Source organism: Psammomys obesus, unplaced genomic scaffold (genome assembly GCF_907164565.1).
Source record: "Psammomys obesus unplaced genomic scaffold, mPsaObe1.curated_primary_1811, whole genome shotgun sequence".
Taxonomy (NCBI): Eukaryota; Metazoa; Chordata; class Mammalia; order Rodentia; family Muridae; genus Psammomys; species Psammomys obesus.
In genome coordinates, this window is record NW_026585504.1 from 8,662,887 (window position 1) to 8,690,474 (window position 27,588).

The following is a 27,588-nucleotide window of genomic DNA, read 5'->3' on the forward strand; positions in this document are numbered from 1 at the left end:
TGCCCAAACCCAGGCCTGATTAGGCTCTGCTAACGGATATTCTTGGGGCTCCCTGCACTCTGCAGCCCACACTAAATACTACTATGTGTCTGACTGATAGCCATCTCCTGCATCCCATGACAAGCTTAAAAAGGCTGAGGTTCACCTTGCTCCATGGGCCCCCATCGGGCAACACCAACTGATTTTGCACTGAGGAGGTATTGGGGGAGACTGTACGCAGTTTGTTGTTACACCTGAGGGGAGGCCCAGGGATTCCATTATAAAATATTCAGAAACAGGCCCTCCACCGAGCAGGCAGCTTTCAACCCAGTCCTTACTGTAGGAGGACTGGCTGGGGTGCCGCCTGTGCCACCTGCTACCATTTGAACACTTGTCCCTTCCCCCACTTGCATATTGGAACTTGACCCCCAAGGTGACAGTAACAGGAGGTGAAGTATGAACTAACTCGGATGCCACCCTTCATAGTTTGCTCTACAGTGACCGGGAAGTGCTCTGTGCTCACCCAGCCCAAAGAAAGATGTAGCCAGGTATCTGTCAGCTTGCATGTCTTGAACCTTTTGTATGCTCCTCTCCAAGGGACTTTCTTCTACTCAAACACCCTCCACCCTCCATGCCCATTCTGACTCACCCAGGCAATGCCACCCACTGCCTTAGGAGCCTGCTGACAGCCTCCTCTGTAGTGGAGGACCATGTCTCTCTGGTACCAGAAAACATGGGCATATAAGAAAGAATCTAGGCAAAGAGAAAAAAATATGCTGAAGCCCTTTGTCCCTGGAGGAAGCAGAGCACACAGCACCCACCGAGTCCATCCGCAGATCGCCTTCAAGAACCAACCAACACTTCTAGTCTTCGAATTGTGCATTTTGTGCGGTAGGGACAGAACCTTCTAGATCCAAGAAGCCTAGTTACCCGTCACGCAGTCTGGGTATGTTATCACACACTATGAGCCTGGGTGGCAGGATAGTGGTAGACAAAATGACTCCTGTATATTATGAAACATCATCCTGGTCACGTGTCTACCACAGTGCTGGGTGATCAGAGGGCCTTGCAATGCCAGCTCCTCTCATCTCCAAGGCCAAGGCAGCTGTGATGACAGCCATTAATCGGTCCACCCAGCAGGGGCCCTCGACCTTCATGTCATGCAGAGAACCCTATAGCTGTGGGCAGCTGCTGGTAAATAAAATCCCTCGGGGGAAGGGCCCACCCAAGGTGATAGCTCTCTAATCTCAGGCTTGCAAACGGCTCTGTCCTTGGTGGGGATGATCACCTTCCAATGTGCTTGAGTTGGAAAGCGAAAGGTCCAGAGCCCCATGAGCGGGCTGGGATGTCTCCGGGAACAAGTGCCCAAGGTCATGTCTGAGATGACTGTTAAGGTTGAATTTGGGAGGCTGGGGGCCGTCTTTCAGGAGCATTGATCAGGTCTTAACCAAGTGTCTAAAGCTTTACAGGACTGAATCAGTCTGGCTCAAAGCTGAACTCTGCCACTCAGCGTGGGCTCAGATGGCTGCCTATCCCTTCAGAGCCGCAGACGCCATCGGTAAACTGGAAGTTGCCTTACTCGAAACCCTGAAACCAAATTGTACCTGCTTTTGTTTGTTGGCAGTTCCTGCTCTACAGGTATTTCCCTGGAAGTACCCCTCTCCCCAGACCTGTTCCCTCCCAACCTCTGCGCAGGAGGGAGGTGACCTCTTCCTGACTCATGTTACATAACAATTCTAACTCCTCAGTTTCTGCTTTGGAGCTTAGGTCACCGAGAAGTTTGACAAAAACCCCAGAGCCATCCTAGACCCTAGAGCTCCATGTGGATATAGAAAGACTTGAGGGCACTGCAGTGGATTTCTGGGTAGGGCTGATGTTCCATATCTGTCTAGAACCCTAATTAGGACCCTCTATTTTTATAACTACGAGCCACCTGGATCATCAGCCAGTGGCCCAGTGCAGCTGGGAAAGTGAAGACAGACCTATTCACACTGCTAGGGAGCTTTATATTCAAATGGGGACACTCTAACTGCTGCCTTTGTTGTTCAAAAAAAAGTTGTTTTCTTACTTTCAATCACTGGGCTGATGCTTCAGGTAGTCTGTATTAGGGGAAAAGATGACCGGTGAATATGGGTAGAGTACGGGCAGGTGAGCACCAAAGGGCTTCAGGTGAAGTGAGAGGGTCACCACAATGGAGGGTCAGGGGCTCTTAACCCTCCCTCAGGACTCAGAGATTTCCCCCTTCATCCTATGGGGAGTGGAGCTGCTGAACCAAGACTTTCCCCCTAAGTCATTAGCCCAAGTGTGAAGGACTTAGCAACAAAGGTTTGAAATAAACCAAACAAGACCCCCAAAGCTGGGTAAACACACTCTGTGGTCAGCAGCGCCTTTGTGGGTTTTTGTAGTTAGTATGTACTCCTTTAGAAATTGCCAACCAGTCACTACTGGATTTGCTAGTTGCTCATTCTCACCCACCCCTACACACACACACACACACAGAGAGAGAGAGAGAGAGAGAGAGAGAGAGAGAGAGCCTGAACAGTAGTGTCAGATGGGGTAGGGTAATAGGTCAAGTTCAGAATCTGAGCTGGAGCCTGAGAGAGGCCATTCCCCTCACAGCTAGGAGCAGAGTTTAGCCTTAGTGTGTGTAAAGAAAAGGTAAGTAGGAGCGTGACATAAATGACAGTTACCGGGGTGTCAACACTTGCTTCAAAATGAAGACAAAAATAAAAACATGAAATTGTGGCACAGAAGGAGGAAAACCCCACCAACAACCTGGCAGTGGAAAGAGTCAAAAGAAATGGGGGAGTCTGCCCCATCCCCAGAATTGCAGGAATCTGCCCTGGCAATGTCTGTCCCCTGGATGCAACTTGTCCTATCACCACCACCACTGCCAGCCTCCCCTCAGAGTCACCTCCTTCCCTCTTGCAGGCACACAGCTCCCTGACGAGTCACCTGACAAGTCGCCCCTATAACCCCCAGCCTGCAGCTGAGATCAAGACCAGAAATGTGTCCTCGGCAAGCCTGGGCGTGAAAGGTTGCAAGCATTAACGCACCTAGAGCAAGACTGGAGACCCAAGCAGAGGTAAAGGGATAGGGTGCCCGAGTGGGGAGGCCCCCGGACAGGTGATGGATGAAGAGCGTAGCGTGCGACCCAAGCAGTGCGGCGCCGAAGCCGCTTCATTCACTCTCCAACCCAGTCCTGCAGATCCTCAGAGAGCACCCCGCTGGGTTTCAGGGAGGCGCCCACAGCAATTCAGCTGTGTCCCGTGGGGCGGTGGACCCGGGCGTGGCCGGTGGCCGGTGGCCGGAGCTCCGCCCTCCCACAGCCAGGGCTCTCCAGCTTTTAACCCGCGCGCGAGGGCGCCGCGGCCACTGGGCTCTGCGGAGCGAGCGAGCGGTCAGCGCGGAGCCGGAGGCGCGCGTGTCCAGTCCCAAGGCCGACGCCAGCTCGCAAGCATGGCCCCGGCAGCGGCTTCGGGTGGCAGCACCCTGCCCAGTGGCTTCTCGGTCTTCGTCACCTTCCCCGACTTGCTCTTCATCTTTGAGTTCGTGAGTGATAGCGCGCCCGGGCGCTGGGGAAGGGACGGGGTGGGTTGAGCTGTTCGCTCCGTCGGGGGCTCCGCACCGCTGACCCCGGCCCCACCTGCAGCATGGAGGGGACCAGATCAGGAAAGTTCTCCCCACGTCTCACAACGGATTGGTTCCGTTCTAAAATAACGGGCTGATCTCCCAGGCAGGTGCGAAGAAGCCTCCTCCCGCTTTGCTCCTCTCCGAGCGCAACTTCTTACAAGGTGCCGGGCTTTTCCCACCGAGCGCCCTTCCGAGTAAACAAACCCAACCAACGAACCCCTCCATGCTGTCGGCAGAGATTCGGAGAGCAAGAGAAGCCAGGCTCTTCAGGCCGGTTGTGGTTTCTGGAAAGGGAATACCTCTGTGACAGATTTGCTGGGGGGAGAGGGGTGGGGAGGATAAGAAAAACAGTGGCTGCCGTTCGCTCCGTTCCCTCGCGGTTCCTGCGCCCTGTGTGAGGGGAGGGAGGGGGACTGGGAGACAGGTGAAGTCCGGTGCCTGTTTTGGCTGACCTTGGGCTGAGTTCTCCCCAGCCTTACCTCGGGAAGTTTCCTGTTGTGAGCTCCCTGGGAAAGCGTTACAAGGCTTCAGACCTCCTTAGGTTTCAAGTCCCCAGGGGATCCTCTGGGTTTGTTGATTGTGTGGGTGTGGAGACAACATTTCCTGTGCTCCCACCACGCAGAAGCCTTTGGGTGGAACATTGTCTTGGGTTAAAAAAAACAAAAAAACAAAAACCCAACGTAGCAGGTGATTTTAAGAACTGGATCCCGGCTTCTGACTGCTTGGTTGTTGAGATGGGAGGAGGATGTGGACGCCAAAGACAGTAAAGTAGGCTCCCTCACCCAGGGATGTCACCGAGACTGAGATGAGTCAAGCCAAGCCTCACCACTTACACCGAGTCCTCACCATTTATACCAAGCCTCACCACTTATACCGAGGCCCAGAGCTGGGTTGGACTTGCCTAAGGTCATCTAAGTCTTTAGCAATGGGTTACTCCTCAGAATTTTAGAGGGAGTTACAGATGCCTGACCAAAAGAGAGCATGTGAGCCTGAGGTGAGATGGGCCAGAGAGGTTTTTAAGGGAAAAAAAAAAATGTTAGTCTCTAGTAACTGCCAATCATGACATAAAATGGCAGCTGGGCTTCACGCTTCTTTGCAAAGACTCTGGTTGTAGCCTCCCCCTCCCGCCCCCCAGTGTGTCCTCCACTCCTCTATGTGGTAGTAGGATTTCTAGGGTTCCCTCTTGACCAGAGACCCAGAGGTGATGGTTGTAGGGCACCAGAAACTTGCAGAAGGCCACTGGCCTCATCAGTTTTAGATGTTTGGTTCTGTGATACATGAATTTCACCTCAATTTTAAAAAAAATTAGAAAAATTTCAAGAACAGAAAAACATACACAGAACTTATCGAGCGCCCATAAAATTATTCCCCAACTTTCTCCATTCCCCCCCCTCTCCCCTTCTTCTTGGCATTAAGGGGCAACGCGAGCTGACGTGTTGTCTCTCTGGCCCTTACATTGTCCTGTGTCCATTCTCCATCCTCAGGAATACCCGAGGCTGAAAATGTTGGCCCCTTCCGCCCTCTTCAGCCTCCACTGAGTACATAAGCATGAGCAGGGTGCTGTTTTATGGTTTTACGCTTGTGATGATCGCAGTGGGTGTGCCCCTTTGCAGCTCCCATCACGCTTTGAGATTTATACCCTGTTACCAGTTTGTTTGTTTTCCCCCCACTTTTCCATTGTTGGATATTTTGGCTGTTTCCAGTTTGTTACTCTTAGCTGCTGCAGATGACCCTGCCAGGGACATTCTTGTAATTCTTGCTGGGTATTTCTCCTTGAATGCATGGAAATCTGGCTGCAGGGTCACAGGGTGCGAACATCTCTGTTCCTCATTTGTCACCACCCTGCTATCCCAAAGGGTCAGTCATTCTGATTGACGCATCCCAACAACAGACGTCCAGGAAGCTTATCCGGCCTCTAAGATTGAGACCAACACCCCCTCGAGTCTCTCCTGAGATCCTGTTTCACTATACTAGGACCCCAGAATTGTACACCAAGATTCAGGCTAACCCTGGGCCTCCTCCACGCTCACCAGTAGCATATGAAAGTCTCCATTGTTCCTCGTCCCTGTCATTCTTGGTAGCATCGGCCTTTGTGATATTCTGCTCATCCTGCGGGTGCAAAACGCCTGATTCTTTTTCAGCTCTGTAGCTTGAGTAGGGTTCAGTTTCCCATGCCTGCACTCTCAAGAGCCTGGGGGGCTGCATGATGTCCAGGGCCAACAGTTTGGAGCTACCCCCCTCTCCAGACAGGGGAGAACAGGAAAAGATGGCAACTCCCAGTAGGGCTGGCATCCTTAGCCTTCCTTGATGCTCCTGCCCCAGAGCCCCTGATCTCTGTAAGTGACCAGGGAAGTGAAAAGCAGGCCCAGTTCAGTAGGAGACCATATCCTTTTGATAATCTCTAGAGCCACAGGCAGTGAGGAGACAGCTCCAACCGTCTAGACCCAGGGGTGAAATATTAAAAGTTCTCCCCTTCAACGCTGCAACCCAGGACATCGCTTCTGGTCTTATCTGCAGAAAAGTTGCTGAACAATAAGTCATTTTTCCTTCTGTAGCCGTAAGAATCTGTTGGCTTCTTCCCTCTCCTTCTTCCTCGTCCTCCCTTTCCTTCTCCCTCTCTGTCCTCCTCCTCCTCCCCTCCCTTCTAAGCCAGATGCTTCATGACACTGAGGCCACAGTTGCTGGGAAGGAAAGTTAACATGAATGCTTTTAATTCTTAGATGGGCCAAGCCTTGCAGAGGCAATTTCTTCCACAAAGTGCTGGGAGAGAACCCCACCACTTCTGCCCTTACAAAACTGGGACAGATGTGCTAGAAAGGCCATGAACACCCCACCTATCCCCTCCTCAAGAGATGGGTTGGCATCAAGAATGGGTAGAAGTTCATGGACAAAACTTCCTGGAGACGAGTGTGCTAGGAGCCTGGTGTGATGATTCATATCTGTAATCTCAGTCAAGAGCCATGATTTTGAGGCTAGCCTGGACTACATAGTTATACTCTGTCCCTTTAAAAAGGGGTGCTAGGAATTCCAAGAGTGGCTGTTTACAGGCCCCTATACACCTTAGAAGTGTGGGGAAGGAAGCAGGGTTAGTCTCTGGTGACAACTGGTCCTTGCTGAGTCTATATTTAAGGGTGGAGGCAGGGTGAGGGGCCCACTCGGAAATGGCTTACAGTATTGGCTCCAACATTGAGCTGGACCTGGTAATTATTAAAATGATGGCTTTTATGGCTCTCAGAATAAAGAACTTTTTATTGTTTGAAATGACTAGGGAGGTCCTTGTTTCTCACCTGGCTGAGGTAGAGTCAGCCTCACACTAGCCATGGTTGGTTCATGAGATGATGGAGTGGTTTTCTGAGTGCGTCAAGAAGCCAGTCTGCCAGAGCACAAAGGATGCCGAATCACAGACCCTGAATTTGCATGTTATGGTAGAAACTGAGGCCCAGATCGAAAGCCACTTGCCTAGGTAGGAGGAGCTGTTATTCACACCAAAGGTGTTTGGGAACAGGTAACTCTATCCGCTTGGCAGTTCTCTCTCACCCATTGGGAGATGGAGGGACAGCTCAGAGTCACTGGGTGGCCACAACGCCACCACTACTTAAACATATATTCCATGGGTTCTTAGTCACTACACCCAAGGACACTAAGCCCACTGACTCAGTGGGTGTGGCCATATGTAATCCAGGCCACCCTTCATGAACTTTTTAAGAGTGCATAGAATAATGTGTGGTGTTGTGTGTCCTGTGTTGTGGGCTCTTCCCTGAGTTCGTTAGCAGGGAGTGCTGCCGAATTCTGTCCCAGCATTCTACTCCTCTCCTCTAAAGGCAGAATTATAGAGGTCTGGGGAGAGGTGTCCTTGGCTTCGAGAAGTGACTTTTCCAGTTTTTCAAGGCCCAGTGGCCTGCTTTGATCAGGAGTCGGTAACTGAGCGGGGCCTCGGTCATCACCTTGGAGTGAAAGGCACCTTCCCTGCCTGGGAGAAGGAGGACCCACAAAAAGCAATGCTGGGAGGGGAGAGAAAGCTCAGCTCGCTGCTGGGGGTTTGTGCCTGTATCTGTGGGACAAGTGCTGCACATCCGGAGAATGCCTGCACTTGGCTCTGGCACCAAGACCCGTCACTGAGAGAAAGGACCAGGATGGGCATTCGAGCAGCGGCCAGCCAGTCCTGAGCCAGATGGAGCCAGAGGTTGACTCTTGTTGAATTAAATACCTTTTGGGCAGGAGACTGCGGTTAAGATCTCCCCAGCAAGGCCAGTCTCAGTCTTCCTCCTAAGAACCCACGTTATCTGTCCCTGGGTCTGGCATGACTTGAGATCTGCAATCCTAGGAGAAGGTGCTAGTGAAATAAATACTCTTCTGGGGTCACTGAATATGAAGCAAAGCACCATGGGGGAGGGTGGCTGACCCCCTTCCCATGGCTTTAGATTAATCCCAAGAGTAAGGAGCAGAGAGCAGGTCCCTGGTGCTCTCTAAACCATAATGCTTGGGTCCTTCTTTTTGCTGACAGGAAGGCTTAGTTTTCTGAGAGCTTCTGGCTGGGCATCAGTAGTGGCATTTCCTAGGGTTATTAATTCACTCCCTGCCTCACAGCCTCAGGCTCTGTGCGATTACTACCTCACATGTGGGTAGTTTTCTACCCTTATCTGGGCAGAACAACCCCAGTGTGGCTCGTAGGAACACACCAAGGTCCTCGGGCCTGCAGAATGTCAGAAGAGCCTCGTTGTGAGTTGTGACAGGTCAATATGATTGGGCAGAGGAAAGAACCCATGGGACACAGCCGAGCAGGACAGGTCCCTGTGAAACTCTTGGTTCAACTTCCAAGGAGGTCCCTGAAGGCCAAGGGACAGGTTTCAGAGGGTGAGCACCTCAGAGAAAGGCCAAAGATGACATCCTCTACTAGAGAGTGGGCACCTCAGAGAAAAGCCAAAGATGACATCCTCCACCCAATAGCAAGGTTTGGGTGGATCACAGAAGAAGGGCATGCTGGTCCTGGATATTGTTCCTTCCTTTGTTGATGGGTATTAAACACAAACTTTGTTATTCTTTTCCTGGGAGGGGACAGAGCTTGCTGCCACCCATTGTCTCAGTGGCAGGACGTGCAGACATGAGTTTCCTTCCAAGCCATCTCCTCTGCCATCCCCTTCCTGTCAAAAGCCTAATCCATTGAGAGCCAGTGAGGTCCAAGGGGACTGTTCTCCTCTCCCTTGGCATTAATAATGCCATGGCCATATCCAAAGCCAATCCCAGCTACAGGGCTGATTTCATGGTAGACTTAGTGAGAATCCATGGGTAAATGCCAGGCTCATTTCTGTTGGTGTGATAAAATACTCTAACAAAAAGCAATTTAGGGGAAAAGAAGATTTCTTTCAGCTCCCAATCCCAGTTACATTCCATCATTGTGGGAAAGTCAAAGCAGGAACTTCAGATTAGCTTGTCCCATCATATCCAGAGTAAATGAGAAATGAACGCACACATACTCACTTGGCTGGTTGTGCTCAGGCTCAATTTCAGGACCCCCTGTCTAGGGAATGATGCTGCCCACAGTGGGCTATGTCTTCTCATATCAGTTAACTTAATTAAGACAACCCCCAAGAGACATGCCCGAAGGCCAATCTAATTTCCCCTTGACACTCTCTTCCCAGGTGATTCTGGCTTGCCTCAGGTTGACAAAGCTAACTGTCACAGCATCCTTAGGCCAGTTTAATGTAGTGTGAAGGCCAAGGTGTGTACTTACACAAACTGAGATAGTTATGGCATCACCAGTAGGGCTACTCATGTGCATGTCTTCGACTGCAGTGTCATTATGCACTACAAAACGTATATGCATAATTCGTAAACTAACATGATAGAGTTACAACTCTATAGCTATTAGATACAATTATTATTAATTGACTAATAATTCAACCCCTGCTCTTGGGTCACTGGTTATCCTGTGTTCATGGAGGGCAGTCATGAAGGGGTCTGGCCAACCTTCACCATCTTCTCTGGCTCTTTCAAGACCTACCAGGTAGGATGGAGCTTGAGAACAGGTAGGGCTATGAAAGTCACCGATTTGTATTCCCCCCACCCCCGTCACCTTGTCTTGCACAGATGCCTTCTGTGGCGCCTTCCCAGCAGCTCTTTTCCCATCGGTATCAACAACTGAGCTAGCAACTCTCTCCAGCTAGCTTGACAGGGCAGCTAAGGAAAGGTGGGTGTGGTGGCAGCCCTGTCCTGCCTTTTGTCCTGGAGGCTGGGTGCTGCCCCAGCTGCTCTCGGCGCAGCTCAGCCAGCCTTTGCCAGAATGGGTGGAGACGGCTTCCTTGGGGATTCTAAGCATGACACAAATTGCTGTATCACCCTACAGGCACAGGAACCGGTTACCAGTGGGAATGGAATTAGCCTTTCCCAAGTGTGTGACCGTTTCCAGACTGTCTGGAAGGGCACAGGTACCTGAAGCAATGTGGTGACAAGTCAGGCATAGTAAGGCTAGAGAGCCTGGCAGGAAGAGAAGGGATTTGGATTTTAGGCCTTCTAAAACTAGCCACATAGCTCAATGGGGTGGGAGCATTCCCCTTTCCGAAGTGGCCCTTCAGTCTTACCTGACTCCCTCACCTAGAAGCCCACCCTAACAGCACCCTTTCTTGGTGCTCATGTTCCGCAGGCCTTGCGGCTTGTCTTGAGACCGTGCCCAAAGACTGGGCATTCAGCAAGACTTGTTCAAAGTTGGATTTGTTCTCCGCCAAGCTGGTAGGAAGGGGGCAGTGGCTGCTCCTACCTGGCCAGCATTTACAGATCTCAAGATGATCTTGATTTTAAAAGCAGATGAGAGGAGAAAGTGGCAGTGCCCCCCCAAGTCCTGAGAGTGCCCCCAGGCCCCCAGGAAGTGTGCTGGGACCCCTGTGGATGTTTTCGGATGCACGCTTACTTAGTTCTGTGCTCATCGAGTTACTAACCTACTTGGCGATGCCTGTCAGCCTTTTGTTTCCTTGCCTTAAAGCCACTCCTTTCCGGTCTAGTGTTTCCACGGATTTTTGTCTTTTACAGGTGGCTTGTCTGGTATTTTTCACAGAAACTCTTTGCTTCTGTTTATCCTGTTGGGCACAGCCAGTCGGTGTAGGTGTGGTACAAAATTTTCCACCCAAATGAGACCGTGCATGTGGAATTCACCTACACTGGTCAGTCAGAGGGGAACCTTCATTCTTTCAGGGACTGGCAGCTCACCCGGGGCCGGGCTGGACGCTGTGACTGAAGCTCCCTAGGCAGGTGGAGGGGGACAGAGGGATTCCCTAATACTAGAGGGTGGGTGACTCTCCACCCACCCTGTTAATACCAGCCGAGGTCCTGAATTCAGCCCAACAGACCTGAGGTCTCCTAAGCCCTGATCTTCCCTTCAGATGAAGTAGAGGGACTCTGTCACTCATTGTCTAACGTCCTCAGGAGGGATGATGGCACAATGAATTCCCCTGGAGTAAAGGAACATACTGATGAAGGGGTCATAAGAGAGTCACTGATACAGGTAAACTGAGGCAGGCCTTTCTCCTAACATACCCAGTGCTCACCATAAGAGACCCAGAAGTCAGAGTCCTAATAAGCCAGGATTCCCAGACACGGTTCTGACCCCCTCCTCCATGTCCTGCCTCCAAGGAGGGGTCAGTATAGGGCAGCTGTGCAGATTGTGCTGGGTGAAGCCTTTGAGGACTCTCTGATCACCTCACACTTTCACTGGTTGCCTGAGTCTGCACTGGAAGACTCATAGCTGTTCTCATGGCGGGCAGGACTGCAGGGAGGAAGCTGAGACGGGTGTGTGTGTGTGTGTGTATTCAGCGCAAGCACACTGCTTCACCCCCATTCCCTCCTGTGTGTCTTTAATAAGGCCTGGCTCCCTGGGTGTGCCTGCCATAGTGTTGACATGGTCGGTCACTCTTGCTGCCTGTTCAGCGCATGGGTGAGCAATTGGGAGAGTGAAGGGAGGCTGCCCTCTGACTCATTAGGAGCTGAGTTTCTCTTCACCCAGGAGCTGACATTTGGGAGAAATTCCCCCTGGGTTTGTTTCTTCTCTGTCAGCCTCACCTCTCAGAACAAGAAAGGGGGTCTCAGGCAAAGCCAAGGGACCATGGAAAGGCTGCAGTGTTTAAAGGTCAAGGTATTGCCCTGACATCTCTCTCTCTACATATCATCATCCCAAGCCCTGATCCTCTGTGTCCTCTCGATTACCCACGAACCATGGTGCCATCTTCCTCCTTGGCAGTAGCTCACCTTTAATCTGCTTCTCTATACAACAGCACAAGCCTATGCAAGGACGCGCCCGGGTGTGCACATGAATGCACACAAAACCACATATTCACACACGCATCCACATACATGAACTCGTATGGACATACATAAGGCATAGATGCACACGTGCATGCACACAAAGCGCAAGAATGTCCCCCGTCCTCTGGCTCACAGAATGATCCTTCCAGCCATCCATCCTTAGATGGGCCCAGCTTGCTGGAGCACACAGTGACTGCGCTGTCCAAGTCACCACAAATAAAATCCCGGTGTCTTAGTTAGGGTTACTACTGCTGTGATGAAACATCATGAGCAAAAGCAGCTTGGGGAGGAAAGGGTTTATTTGGCTTACCCACCCCAAGTCACTGACGGAAGCTAAGGCAGGAGCTCAAACAGGGCAGGAGCCTGAAGGCGGGAGCTGATGCAGAAGCCATGGGGAGAGCACTGCTTACTGGCTTGCTCCTCGTGGCTTGTAACACACAGGACCACCAGCCCACGGGTGTTCCCCATCAGTCAGTGATTTTAAAAATGCCTTGTAGGCTTGCCTGCCTACAGCCAGGTCTTACGGAGTTATTTTCTCAATTGGGGCTCCCTCCTGTCAGATGACTCGAGCTTGTGTCCAGTTGACATAAAACTCTCCAGCACAGTCGGTGTTGACATAACTCTTGGCTACCAGAAGCTTCTGCATGCCCATGGCCAACAGAGAGTTGGGAGTGCTGTTCCTGGTGACCTCAGGACAGCACTCATGGGTATGGAGCCTGGCAGCCCTCCCAGAAGCCTGGGTGTGCCCGTTGGCATCTCTCAACTGCTGAGGCCATTTTCTTTCCCTCCTGGGGGATAAAGCGCAGCCCAGTATTGGGCACACAGCTTATGCTCTTTGGCCCACTTCCTGTTCTTCCCAAGAAGTCAAAGTATAAATTCCTGGTCACAGTTAGTATAAGGGAGCTGTTGGGAACCCCGATGCCTGCCTCAAGGGGTTTCATGTGGGTGGTATACTCTTTGGCTTCCGTGTTGGTAGGTCCCCCGGCAGACTTTATGCTGTCGAGACTCTGACAGCATATAGTAGTGCTCTAGGGAACTAGAGGATTAGAACAAATCCCTGGCATCGACCTCAGCCACCCAATCTCTGCAGTGGACGAACTGGGATGAAACGCTCTTTCAGCTCCACCAGTGATGGAAACTCCAGATGAATCTCAAGAATGTTCTGGAGAATTTCTTTCTTCTTTTACAAGTGAGCTCATTGTTAGAAAAATGGCCTTCCCATCTTCACACCCATTACATTTCCTTAGGCAGACACATTTTATACAGCTTTCAGTTTGGGGACAACCATGGGGACAGCAGTATTTTTAATGCTTATATGGTCTCTTTTTTTTTTTTTTTTTTTTTTTTTTTTGAGACAAGATCTCATGTATCACAGGCCAGCCTAACACTGCTCTGTAACTGAGGATGACTGTGGACTCCTGATCCTCCTGCCTCCACCTCTGCAGTGCTGGGATTATAGGTGTATTCCACCAAGCATAGTTCATAAGAGGCTGGGGACGGAACCCAGGGCTTCATATATGCTAGGCGAGCCCTCTATCAGGGCTATCATTTTTATTTTTTAATATTAGTTACAGTTTGTTAACTTTGTATCCCAGCTGTATCCTGCTCCCTCATTCCCTCCCAGTCCCAGTCTCCCTCCTTCCCTCATCTCCTCCCTCCCTCATCTCCTCCCTGCCCCTTTCCAAGTCCACTGATAAGGGAGAACGTCCTCCCCTTCCATCTAATACTGGTTTATCAGGTGCCTTCAGGACCGGCTGCAAAGTCCTCCTCTGTGGCCTGGCAGGGCTACTTCTCCCGGTGGTGGTGGTGGGGCGTCAAAGAGCCTGTCATCGAGTTCATGTCAGAAACAGTCCCTGTTCCCCTGCCACACACCCAGTTCTTCAGGCAACTTCTAGCTCCAGTAATCCCAGACTAGATCCCAGCAGGCAGGCAGCCAGCCTGGTCTACATATTAAGACCCTGTCTCAAAACAAGATGAAATAATCGAAATTGATTGATTAGTTAACTGCAGCTTCCAGAAAGTTTTTGAGTGAGCAGTTGGTTATACTGAACTCACAGGCCATTCGAATTTTTATGTGCTCACAGGTGAGACTGCTTTATTCCACGACAGGAGATCTCCACTCACAACAACTCTCTTCAAAGTTAGCGTTATCACCATCTCATAGATAAAGGAATAGAAAAGCCAGATGGCGTAGCCTGTATGTGGCAAAGCCGTGATTCAAACTCGGGAACTCTAGCCTAAAGTCTGTACCCAAGCCCACTCTGGTCTGCTTCCCATAAGTGATTCATAAGACTGAGCAGGAGGCCAGGGAGTTGGCCCAAAGGCCAACGTGCTTACCACCTAAGCCTGACCACTTGAGCTCAACAGCCAGAGCCCATCATGGGAGAAGAGAGCCAACTCTCAAAAGTTTCCCTCTGACAGCCGAGTGTGTCCCCCTGCAGTAGTAATAAAGAAAAATAAAACGAAAAACTGGAGTGCATATGAAAGCTCTCCCAGAGACTGTTTGTTTCCTGAGGAAACAAACCATTTTTCACAAAGATTATTTGATCCTAAACGATGACTATAAACCCTTTTTAAACCTTTGGAAACATTCTGTTGCTCTGGGACCGTTATCCCCACAGCTCCTCTTGGCACCCAACACAGGCCAGTTTCCAGCCCAATATTCCCACCACAGGCACAGCCCTCTCTTCAGTCAGTGGCTGAGTCCTGCCTGGTGTTTAGAAGACAACTAGCAACAAACTGGTCTCACACACAAATAAGACAGGGATGGAAGCACGGAGACAGAAAAAGAAAGTTCCCAGTGATATTTTTACATCAAGAGGCCAGACAGGACCAAGAGGGGAGTTCTCGTTGGCTCAGCTGGAAACCCTGCAGGACACTGGACTGTCTCTCCTGCTTTGTCAGGAACAAGCAGAGTATCACCTGAAGCCTTGTGTTATGAAAACATATCTCCAGCCTTTGGCAAAGAGCCTATGTCCTCAGTTCTGCCTCTCTCCAGTTGATTCTGATCCTGGACCTGAATGTTGTTTGGTTTCTAAAGGTATTCTAGCTAATTTGATGCCTACTCAGAGCTTAGGACCCCATAGCATCAATCCAGGTTCTACCCCTACTTTTCAACTTGGAGTGCTGGGCTCCAGAGAGACTGGTCAATCTGTGTAGCTCCTGGGACAGCAACTTGAAGAGCTTTATTTGAGACCAATGTTGGCAGCTACTCTGCTGTCTCTGCTGCGATGGAATAGAGGTGTGGTGGGGAAAGCCTAGCTTTAGCATGAGCAGACCCCAGGCCCACACCACCTGGCTGTATGATGTTTTGCTTTGTTTTAATTAATCACCTCGGCATGTTTGAAGCCTGAAAGCTGAAAGACACCTAGAGTTTTCATTACAAAGGGAAACACTTCTGAACCCTCACCTACCCTCTTGCTCTTGACAAATATTTGGCCAGTAGGGTCCTGAAGCCAGGCCTGGGAGGATTGCTCATGGCCCAGGAGCGCCTTATCTCTGTGGTGTGGGCGCCCTGCTTGCTCTCTCTGTTTGCCCTCTGTACAACGTGAAGGTGGAGTGGGGCACAAACATGCTCAGGCCCCCGTGATTCATGTTCTCCATGGCTCACCCTTCCTCCAGCCCGCCTTCTGCCACACGGTGCCTGGCTTCCCCACCCTCCGGAGCCCCGGAAGCTGCTCAGCATTCCCTTCTGTAGCATAGTCCCTGCTTCCCACCTGGCCCCATGTCCATCTTAACCATTCAAGTCCACCTCTCCCTCTATGGCACTGTGGAAGCCATGCTCAGCTGCCCAGAGCCCCCTATTAGCCTTCATATGGACCAGAAAAAAGTAATCTAAACTATTTCCAGTTCAGATGCAGAGGTTCCCCCCCCCAAATACTTTCATTATAATTTTTGAGACAGGATCTCACTTTGTGGTTTAGTCTGGACTCTAATTCATATAAACCTTCCTCAGCTTCCTGAGTGCTGCGGTTTCAGGTACCCACCAATACGGCTGGATTCTCCAAACATTTTTAAATCTGCAGTTGGTTAAATCCATGGCTTTGGAAGTCTTTACTCCCCACAACTGCTAAACTGTCAGTGAGGAGCTTTCGAACTGGAACTGATAGGAGCAAAGGGCCACTCTCCAAAACTGAAGCCCCTGGTGAAGCCAAGCTTCAGAGATGCTATCTGGAAACACAGTCCGTCCTTGGCTCTGTTCCCCTCATCTGCCTTGTCTTCTCAGCCATCTGCCCCATAGTCCCTCTGATGCTACTTAAACACCCTCACAGCTTCCTTCCCACTCTCACCCCTGCTCCATCCCAGGACAATACATCCCTGCATTCCATTCTCTGCTCCCCACCTCATAAGCCAGGCAATGATGGGCAAGGGATTGGCAAAAGCTAGGGCTTGCAATAATGTCTTCAAAGTCACTAGCCCCCAAACTGAGGTGTAACGTAAACAGGAAACTGATAGGAGAAGGTCCCTAGGGGTTTGGTAAATCCCGATGGTGTTTGATAAGCTTGATGCATACCATCAGGACCACAGCCAACTCACCCGAGGAGTAGTGACAGCTGTGGCTTTCTGACACCTCACAAGGGACTGCAGAGGACTGTGATGATACAGTTGTTCTCCAGGTTTCCCCCTAGAAGAGGTGTATTCACCTTGAAGCCATTATGCTAAATAGAAATGGCTGCTGATTATGGAGTGTTGAGCTTATGAAGGTAATCTGAAATTGGCTATGGTGGTGGTAGTTTGTATATATTGAACTATTTGCATGTATGAATCTATTAAACACCATTGAAGTGTGGGTCTTTGGTGCATGAATTGTACCACACGTGAGTTGCATCTCATTAACAGTGTTATAAAAAGAGCTGGACATGATGGCTCGGGCCTGTAATCCCAACACTCAGGGAGTGGAGATAGGATAGTTGATATGAGTTAGAAGCCAACTGAAGTTAAATAGTTCTAGGCTAGCCTGTGCTACAGTGAGAGACTCTGTCTCAAAAACTGAACAGAGAGAAAGAAAGGGAGGGAGCCAGACAGAGAGAATTTCCTCCGAGTATCTCACTGTAAAACCTACTTCCGTTTATGCCATTCAAAGAGTAGAGGGGGACATCTAATTTTCAAAAGTGCCAGTTTACAAGATGGCATACTCAGAGGCAGGTCCTGCGGACTGTCAGGGGCTGAAGACTGGACTTAGGGACAGGATGGGCTTTGTTCTTTGGACAGGTGTGGACGACAAGGGTTCTGACTGGACTCTGGGAAACAATAACGTCTCTCTTTCTGTCTTTGTGTCTCACAGTCTGTCTCTGTGAGTGAGTATATAAGCGTGTATCCGTGTGTGTGTGTGTGTGTGTGTGTGTGTGTGTGTGTGTGTGTGTTTCTGCATCCAGGCACAGGGAACGGAAACCATGAGAGTCTCCAGCAGAGTGATGAAAGCACTCAAGCAGCCTGAATCAGTCTGGCATCCGCCAGAAGCTCAGAGCCAGCTCAGTGCTGGCATCTAGGAAGACCTTGGCAACCCTGTGTTATTTCACTCTGACTTGCCTGCGGCCCCGCCCTTGACCTCTGATCACAGTTCCTGTGTACAGCCCCACAGCGGAGTGCAGAGTTGAAAGGGGTAATATAAAGTGCATAAAATACAAGCCCCCCTGCTGCAGACCAGGAACCGAAAGCCATTTCAAAGTCAGCCATTTGCAGGTGCCCATTGCACACTAGCTTAACTTACACATTTTAGAGTTTGTTTGCCATAAAAGTAATGATATAAATACGGTAAACGTGAAACATAGGTCACCACCCGTCCACCTTTGCTGGCTATGCTGAGGGAGATCTGAATGCCTTGATCCACTCGGCCCTTCGGCAGGAGTCAGGAGAATGGACGGGACTGAAAGAGATAATTTTCTTCTGTGGCACTCAGTGTCCTTCAAGGCCAAGCCTACGAGCCACCCATAAGCACTTCTGGCCCACAGGGTTTCACATAGATTGTACAGAGTAGTGTTCGCCCATACACAGGCAACCTAAGCTGCTCCTGTGATGGTTTTGTTCCTAAGTCTCTCTAGGTTGACACAGCCATTTAACTAGTGTAGCTGAAGGATGGCTATATGGGAGATGGGGGGGGCTCTCCTGGTACCCTTCAGGGAGCCAGCTTCTGTGATCAAGGCAGACGTTACTCCCCAAACCATCTCATCAGACAAAGCGCCTTCAGCCAGGCGCCCTTATGTTGAGGCCAAGGGCTGCAGAGATATATGGGATTCACTTGCATGCAGACAAGTAGCTTGACTCTGATTGAACCCGGATGGTTAGAAGGTGACCAGACCAAGGGCACACAGGAGAGAAATATCCCACACTGGTGCTTGTCTTTGCTGACAAGATGGACAGACCCAACTGACCTTTGCATTTTCCCATGCTGTAATCTCATGCCTCCTAAGGGCAGGTGCCATGTGGCCTGTTGCACAGGGCTGGGAACGCTGCCTGTCCTCAGCCCCAGATGCTCAGACAGAGGTGCCCTGTTCTACCACAGTGCTCTCCAGACTTTTGACTCCACAGGACTCAACCCTGTCCTCAGTGTGTGTGTGTGTGTGTGTGTGTGTGTGTGTGTGTGAGAGAGAGAGAGAGAGAGAGAGAGAGAGAGAGAGGGAGGGGTAAGGCTTGAACTGAAGAGGGTCAGAGAGAAGTAGAGAAAACCCCAGGGAGGCTCATGTGGCTGGGCCATGGGGGGGGGCCTTCCAGAACCTCTTTTGCTCCTCTCTGAGAATGGGAATTCTCCACCCTGGGGACCTTCACGGCACTATATTTTTGCTCTCCCTGAGGTGTGTTTCTCTCACATCTTGTTCTCAGCCACCTGAAAACGAAAGGCTGACCTGTGACCTCTCCCCTCCAGTCAGAGAAGTTCCTACACTTGGGGCTGTAAGACTTGGGGTCTGGGGGGAAGGTGTTGCCAATAATGTAGTGCAGCTAGTAAGTTTACCCATTGATAACCTAAAACCATCTCTTAACTGCTACAGTCTGAGTATCTGTGAGGTGCTTAAGATAAAGCCCAGCTGTGATACAATGTTTATTAAATTAAAAAAAAAAAAAAAACCTTGTAAATTAAGAAATGAAACAAAGTAAGCCAGTAGGTGAGACTGGAGCTCTAGCCTGTGACACTGGAGGATAAGAGAGATGTTTTTGGTGAGGCTCATGCCCACCCTCTTTGGACCCTGCCTGCAACTCCAGCATCCCAGAACTAGGGCTAGGAGTAGGGCTGGACCCCTTGTGAACCTTTATTTCACCCTGTCCCAACACCTTCTCTCCGCCTCCTCCCTGCAGATCTTTGGAGGCCTGGTGTGGATCCTGATCGCCTCCTCCCTAGTGCCCATGCCCCTGATCCAGGGCTGGGTGATGTTCGTGTCTGTGTTCTGCTTCGTGGTCACCACTGCCCTGATGGTCATGTACATAATTGGTACTCACGGCGGTGAGACTTCCTGGATCACACTGGTGAGTGCCGGCCCAGGGAATTTGTGTATGTTGGAACCTCATCACTGGAAGACAGCTTTTCCAACCCGGAATGGGGGTTCCCTGGAAACGTTTTCCAGCACAATCCAAAGCTGAGTTAGCCGGACCTTGGTTCAGACTCTTCGTAGCAGTAAGGGCTTCTCGCATCAAGGAGGTCAGAAGGGAGAGGCAGGGTCCGTGTGCTTGTTGCAGTTTCTCCTGGTTGCTCTGCTTTCTTATCTGTGGAATGCCTTTTCAGGCATGGCCAGCTGTCAGCTACTCCCACCGTGGGAGTCACCCTGGGAGCAGAGTCCTGAAGGCTGGGCCTAAGCTGATGTCTCCCCAGAGGCCAGATCATGCCTTCCGCCTGGCTCTGTGGCGACTACTGTCTAAGCTTTCCAGAAGACTGGGGGGCCAAAATGGCCTGTGTTCTTTCTTTTGTAGTAAGTTCTGCTTTGAGGTCCTGGAGACAGGTCTCAAATAAACATGAGGGGGACTTGCTTGATAACTAACTAAGGAAGGTCCAGGCCACTTGGCTAGGCTGCTGCCTCTCCATGGCCTTTCAACTTGAACTTTTGAAATCACAACCACACAGAACTTTGTCTCAGTTCCTTTTTTTCGCTTTGAAATATACCAGGAGCCAAAGTCAATAAATAAGACCCAACACAACAAAATGAAAACAATGGGAATGGCCCAGGCTTCTCTCTCCTTGGACTGAACAAAGAGCGAACCTCCAAGCTGGGACTGTAACACCATGTGTAATTGGCCTTGGGGTCCAGAGCCAGTTTCTTTCTACCTGTTATCCTGTGTTTGTTCTGTTTCTTGTTGCTATGGGAAAGTACCTGATAGAGAGCAGTTTACAGAAGGATTCTTTGCGCTCACAGTTAGTGGGTACAGTCCATACAGAAGGGTTCATTCGGCTAACGGTCCGTCATGGTGGGAAAGGACGAGCTGCAGAGGAGGTGAGATGCTATCATGTGAGTCAGTAATCAGAAAGCAGAAGGATGGACAAGAACGCTCTCGTGCTTTCAGTCAGTTAGCTTGGTCTTCCTCCAGGGAAGGAAGGGGACCCCAGCCCTTGGGATGGTGCCATTCTTATTCAGAGTGAGTCAGAGTGGAAAGTTAAGCCTCTGTGGAAACACCCTTAGAGACACACCCAGGGGTGTCTTTCCTAGAAGTTTTTAATCCTGTTAAGTTAGTAATGAAGAGTAATCAGCACACACCTCAAACATTCCCTTGGTAGTACCTCAGGGAAAACAGCATCTTCTTCCACTAAAACACTCACTATGGGATCTGCCCTGGGAAAGGAAACTCAACGGTGGCTGTCATATCCTCTGGGAGAAGCTGGTGATCTTCTGTGTTACGGGTGTGGTTCAAAGGGAGTCGTCAGGGACAATGATGGGAGCAGTTGATTCAAGGGCTTTGTCTCCTTGTCTGTGTTGGGATGTCTCTCTCTCTCTCTCCTCGTCTCTGACACAACCCTCCTCACCCACAGGATGCAGCCTATCACTGCGTGGCTGCCCTGTTTTACCTCAGTGCCTCAGTTCTGGAAGCCCTGGCCACCATCTTAATGTACGATGGCTATACCTACAAGCAGTACCATGAAAACATCTCCGCAGTGGTAAGTTCCCTCAGCCCTGCACCCACAGGGCCCAGAGAGGGCAGCGCTCTGCTGCAAGGCTCCCGGTGGAGATCATCCAGCCCAGTGAAGTCAAACCTTCCCCTCGTTTGTGAAGCAGTGAGGCTCAGAGAAAGGGACAGGATGGGCCGTGGTTCCCTTAGCTGGTCTCTCAGGATTGCATGCTCCAAGGTTCAGGGGGCTCAGGGGCTTGTGTCAGACTAGCTGTGAATGGGCAAGACGTGTGATCTTATCTGGCCCTCACAGCAATCCTGTGAGGCCATTGTTGTAGTCACACTCACCTCACAGACGGAGAGGCAGCCTGGATTCATTCCCAAGACTGGCAAGTGCCAAAGCCAGGGTTTTGGCCACCGTGCGGGCTTCTAGTGCCAGTTTCAAACAGCGAGTTGGGCCACTTGGATCTCATACCCTCCTTGAGTGTTGTCCACTGAGGCAGGCAGTGGTGCCCTTGGAGCGGTGTATTGACTGATGCACTATTCAGCGTCCTCAGCATAAAACTTATTTCTAACCGTGGGTTGTAGCGAAAAATGAGGAACAAAAGGTAGAAATAGTGCTCCCCAGATTTCTAGAAATTAGCCTGCAAATCAGGCAGAGCCCAGTAGAACGAGCTGACGAGATGCACGCAATCCACAGGGATGGGTGTTTAACATCATGCTCCTTCCTGGGTTCCTCAAAGCATCATCCTTACGGGATGCCATGCAACCCTAGAGAAGCTGCATGTCCCCTTAAGTGACTTCTATGAATGGCCACCTTCATGTCACTACCCTCTTTGATTGTCCTACATCATGGAACAGTTCCCAACATGGAGTTTCCAAACAGCATCACAGCCAGGCAGCACCTAGCTTGTGCCTTCTTCCCCCAGGCCAGTGATCCACCCTCTCTGCCTCCATCTATAAGGACTGTTTTATCTGCTCATTGGAGTGCTGCTTCCTAGCAAAGAAGCCTTCTGAGATAAGATAAGATACATGGGGCCGAAGAGACGGCTCAGCAGGCAAGAAAGAGTACTGCTCCCACAGAGTTGTTCCCAGCATGCACATCTTGTTGCTCACAACTACCTATAGCCCAAGGTCCAGAATGTCCAGCTCCCTCCATGGGCACCGCACGCACGCGCACATACCCACCTACAGAAACACAGATGTTTTATTTTCAATAAATTAGTTTTGTTTTTCTTTTTAAGAACTAGGACATAAGCCTTGAGGTGTATGTCAGTGGTAGAGCATTTGTCTGGAATGTGCGAGGCTTTGGAGTCAATCCTCAGCACTGCTACAGACAGAAGGGAGGGGGTGAGCCCAGTTCAGTTTCGCCCGCTTCTTGAAGTGGAACGATGCGAGGCTCGTTCTTTTATGCCTGGCTTCTCTCTCTCAACCTTACATATGTAAGATTCATTCGAGTGGCTGGCTGTAGATAGAGACTGCTTATTTTGCTGCTGTACAGAATCCATTGTAGGCTTTCCACAACCAACGTCTACTCATCCACTCCAAAGATTTTTTCTGTCCCCGGATTTTCTTATTGGACTTGGATAGACATGCACACGCCCAGTCCAAGTCCGGTATGCTAAAATCAAAAATCAAAGAGTGTTCTCATTCCGCAGGTAAGTGATCTGTGAATCAGGCTCAAAGTAGAGCTATTTCCATTCACAATATCCTCTGGATATATGGTACGTGGGGAGGAGGCATCATCCTTACTCAGGAATTAACACCCGATCTTTGAGCCTCTCACACACCAGCCAGCCTGCCTCAGGTTCACCTCTGAGGTGATAGGCCCTGTTTCAAAGGCACAGCTTCTTCACTCTTACCTTTGGTGGCAGTGAGTGGAGCTCCTTTGCCAAAAAACAAAACAAAAAAAAAACAAAAAACTTCTGGGGTTGACAGAAGTTGACAAAGAAGAGATCTGGAGACGCGTAGATCTCACTATGGTGGACAACCGTGGCAGAAGTTCACAGGGAAAAGTCTCTGAAGTTCAAAACGTCTCAGCATGTCCCTAAATCTCCCTTGTGTGATGTTTCCAAATCTCATTTGCAAACTAAATCTTTACTCACCGGTCCCTTCTAGAACTCCTGAGGTGCTTCTGCCAAGGGATCTCCTTGGGCCTGGAAGTCCAACCTGAGGGGGGCAGGTGACTTGGGTAGTTAGGAGTTTCCCAGTTCTCAGAAATTTGTCACTAACTAACTCAGGTTACACATCGCCTCTGGCCAATGTGGGTGGAGCCTTCTCCCATGCTTGAGCACCATGACTGCTGTTTATGAGCATTTCCAAGACTCACAGAAGCGTGGCAGCCCTAAATGTCATGCCTGAGCTGGAAACTCTTGACCCCTTGCCCGAGGAAGGTCACAGAACCAGGTGCGAGTATTGGATTTGGGGTAGCCAAGCCTTTAAGGAGGTCAGCCACCCAGAGTAGGGTGATGGGGGCACACAGAGCCCAAAGGAGCACAAGTCATGGGTGACAGCCCGGGGCCTATGTTCCCACTGCCAAAGTGATGGGCACCTCAGCAGCTTCTCGGTGCTTGACAGAAGCGAGGTGTCCCCCGTCCTCTGCCATGAAGCCTGGTTACCTCAACTGTGTCTGGGAGATGAAGAATCCAGGATTAAGAAGAAGGGTATGAGATGGAAAGATGCCCCCGTGATTAAGAGATCCTGTTGTATAGGTGTGAGACTCCAGAGCCACATAACAAGGCGGACGTCCTTCAAATGCTGTGAAACCCTCGCAGTCAGTGGGCAAAGACCGGAGGACCACTAGCAACCAGTAGCTGTCAGCAGGCTATAAACTGCAAGCTCTGGCTCACAGAGGCACCCTGCCTCAAACATAAAAAGCAGAGACTCTTACAGAGGAGAACATCAGATGCCCTTCTCTGGCCTACACTGTACCCCACACGCGCACACACACATGTGCACACACGCACACGCATGCACCACAATCACTTTTTTTTTTTAAGATAAAGGGTCTGCTCATGTACAGAGAGCACGGAGGACTTAACCAGACGCAGTGAACCCAGGCATACATAATATCATAGCCCAGCTTCTGAGATCACAGCATAGTACTGGTCTTGGTCTTACTGGTGTAGAGAAGGAGGTTTTCCAGAGTCACGGACACGCGGCTGTGACACTTCTGTCGCAGAGGACTTTGACGACACCGGTAAGGTCAGATGACCATAGTGGGATGGGGAGTGTTTGCACACCAACAGCACAGCAGCAAGGTTAGACCTGGGAATCCGGGCTCACTCGTGGGTTCCAGGAAGCAGTGGCAGGCCACACTCCCTGAATATGCCCTCCGGTACCACGTGACAGCTGCCATAGCCCCATGCCCCCCCCCCCATGACCTCCCTGATGACTTTCCTTCTCATTCCAGGTGTTTGCCTACGTGGCCACTCTGCTCTACGTGGTCCATGCCGTGTTCTCCTTAATCAGGTGGAAGTCTTCATAGGGAAGCGGATCGGCAGCTGGAGACCCAGACAGCATTAACCGATCAGCCCATCTTCCCCCATTAACTTCCTAGAACACAGACTCAATGGCGGAGAGAAGAAAACAAGCCAGAAAGCAAACAAAACAAAAACAAAAGGGAGCTATGTTTCATTTCTCTTGGGTGTCATGTTTACCTTCTGCCGAGGGGTTAGACCTTGCTATGTTTAACCTCCAGCTGAGGGAGGAAGGAGCTGTCTTGCCAGGGGACCCTGTCTGCCCTTGACAGGGACAGTGGGTGGGAACTGGGAACCTTGATCTGAAGAAATGACGATTTCCCCTTCACCCTTGGAGCACGTTCTAAGAATTTCCTTTTGGAATTTTCCACAGGCTCTTTTTAACACTCATCCCCTAGCATGTCTCAGTCTTTATGGATAGCCTGAGTATCTCAGGCACTGAAATTTCCCCAGCAGAGGTCTCCAGATTGCATGGTGGAAGATGAGCCCCTTTGAAATCCTTCATTAAATGTCTTTATGTCTCATGCTTCAGGGTGAAGAGCTGGAGGGATTGTTTTCCATTCTCTGGGACCAGGGATACCTTCCTATCAGCTTTCTTCCTGCAGAATCCCTTGGCTTAACCTGAATCTCAAGGGACAATTCAGATGTGTGTGCTGGGCCACTCTTTCCCGGAGTGACTCACTGGAGACCTTACCCTCACAGAAAAGTCTGCCAGGATAGCGTCTCCCTTGTCCCCTTTTTGGGAATATCCCAAGAGCCTCCACCTTTCTCTTTCAAGACACAGTAGTCTGCAAAATCAGAGTTTTCTCAGGCCCCTGAAAAAACTAGGTGTGGACAACCCTTCCCACAGAGAAAAGGGAACTGACTGCAGAGTGAAGGGGGGAGACAATGGCTATCTTTGGCTGCCACATTCCAGCTGACCTGAAAAGAGAAAGTATAATTAGGTAGGACATGAATAATCTGGAAAGTCAGACTTTCTGCTAGGAGATCTCACCTTGACCCTACATCTTAAAGACCTGAGTGACATCATAGAGATGGAGCCCCAGATGCAGGGATTTCCTGCCAGCCTCCCGGAGAGCCAGGATTCTAGCCTCGGTCAGGTTTAACTAGCGGATGTTTTATTCTCCAACAAAATAAGAGATGAATCCCACACTTGAATTGGATTTGGGTTTTTGTTTTGTTTTGTTTTGTTTTGTTTTGTTTTTTTCTACCTTGGTTCTGAGGATAGAGCCCAGAGCCTGTGCATGCTGGGTAAGCACTCTGCTGCTGAATCCCATCCTCAGCCCCAAATTGGGTCTCAATGGCACATCCACGAGGACTTTTGTTATCCCAGTATCAGTGGTACCCAAATCTGCCATTTGCTGACTTAACCACAGGCAGAATTTCATGGTAAAACACAAGCAAAAGATTAGGTTGGGGATTTGTTTTTAAAAATTAAAATACAAACTAAGAGGTGATAGGAGGTTCATTGTAATGTTTAACATATCTGTAACTGAGTGCTGACTGGGTGGTCTTAAATTCTCAACAACACTGCACTGTAACATGACACTAACAAGCAACTCTGCATGAATGAGGATCGCTTCTTGACAGGAGGGAAAAGAGATGGAGGAAGGAAGGAACGAACGAACGAAGTAAAGACGACTAAATGAATTCCCCAAGGGTTTCTCAATGTTTCAGATTTTTAATCATTAAAAGAAACTTTCATACAATCTTTCTCTCTTGTTGCAAATTCTTGTACCTACAGAAACCAGGATTAAAGACCTTTAGGATGGTTCCTGACAACTCTCATCCTTTCTGTCCTGGATCTGTTAAACTTTGCAGCAACAGCTGCTGTTGCTTTTCCTCCTCCTCCTCCTCCTCCTCCTCCTCCTCCTCCTCCTCCTCCTCCTCTTCCTCCTGCTGCTCCTCCTTTTCCTCCTCCTCCTCCTTTTTTAAAATTCTTTTTCTTCTTTGACAGTTTCATATACGTATACAATGTATCTTGATCCTATCCATCCCCAACTCCTCCCTTCCACTCCCAACACACCCCCTGCCCGCCCCTTTTTAACACATCCAGTCCAGTTGATGCTACCTGATGGAATGTTGGCTGATCTTGCTGGCTGGCTCCTGGGTAGGTCTTAACCATAGCTGCACTGAGTTTGTTAGTGCAAAAGCCACGTCACATCCAGAAGTCAGCATGCATATCACTCTTCCCCACCCTCTGCCTCTTACAGTTCCCCCCTCCCCTCCGTTCCCTGAGTCACACGGTGGGGTGGGGGTGAAGATGTTGACATAGATGCCCCATTTGGGGCTAAGCATTCAGCAGTCACTTATTCTCAGCACTTTGACCAGTTAAGAGTTCCTGCATTAACATGCTAACTACTTCTAAAGTTTGCAATTTTCATTTCCCATTTGAATCGTAAGACAGTGTTGGAACTCTAATGAAATTACCATGTTTTCCTCTCCCCCAGATTCCCAGCACCCTAACCTGCTTTCCGCCCATTCCTCACTCCTCCCAGAGCCCAACGTTTGCAAGTATAAGGGTCTGCTGATAGCAGCCAGACCTACTGGGGTCTTCCTTCCTGGGAATCCACCATACCTAAGAGCAGCAGCATGGAGAAGCTACTGGGAAGAGCCTAACAGAGGTTATCTACAGGCAGCAGCCAAGCACCTGTGTGTGACCCCATTCGGTCCTCAGTGATGGTTGATGTTCAGCCCACAAAGCCTCTCGATCACACGGCACACAATTGCATCGGGGTCTTGGACAAGAGGAAAGCTCTTCTGGGAAATCCCTTTGTGTTTTCCTAACCAAAAGCCAAAGGCAAGAAAACATTCTTGGTTAGCTGAATATTACATCCCAGTTCCCACCTGTAGAGCCATCTTGCTGGTCATCTTTGGAGCCCTCGCTTGGGGCCAGGCACCCCCTGAAAGCACCTTCCATAAATCAGTATGGTCTCCTGCCCCCCCCACCGGTAGCCACAGGTGACTGATGGCCTCCATATTATTCCACAGGTGAAGACCCACACAGTGGTGGCAGAGGGATCTGGACCGACCCGTCTGGTCCTGGGCCCTGAGCTTGACTCCACTCCTAGGGCACGAAGACAGTTTTTATGCAGGGAAGTGAAAGTGAGAGCCATGACATGGCAGTAGTGAGCAGAGGCCTGTAGTGGGGGATGAGGCTGGGCATTAGGAGCAAGGT

At 50.2% G+C, this 27,588-nt stretch overlaps 1 protein-coding gene across 1 annotated transcript; it reads left to right on the top strand.

Moving 5' to 3' along the window:
• The first annotated feature begins 3,346 nt into the window (after window positions 1–3,346).
• On the top strand, window positions 3,347–26,113 carry Mal (mal, T cell differentiation protein). Its single transcript, XM_055603568.1, has 4 exons — window positions 3,347–3,531; window positions 19,195–19,362; window positions 20,855–20,980; window positions 24,344–26,113. The coding sequence occupies exons 1-4, from the start codon at window positions 3,439–3,441 to the stop codon at window positions 24,416–24,418; spliced, it is 462 nt and encodes a 153-aa protein (XP_055459543.1). The 5' UTR covers window positions 3,347–3,438; the 3' UTR covers window positions 24,419–26,113.
• Window positions 26,114–27,588: the final 1,475 nt, after the last annotated feature.

Bases quoted from the DNA above. Each gene is read 5' to 3' on its own strand.
- Mal (XM_055603568.1), top strand. From the start codon at position 3,439: ATGGCCCCGGCAGCGGCTTCGGGTGGCAGCACCCTGCCCAGTGGCTTC. The intron at 3,532-19,194 runs GTGAGTGATAGC...TCCTCCCTGCAG, and splicing joins TGCTCTTCATCTTTGAGTTC to ATCTTTGGAGGCCTGGTGTG. The intron at 19,363-20,854 runs GTGAGTGCCGGC...CCTCACCCACAG, and splicing joins AGACTTCCTGGATCACACTG to GATGCAGCCTATCACTGCGT.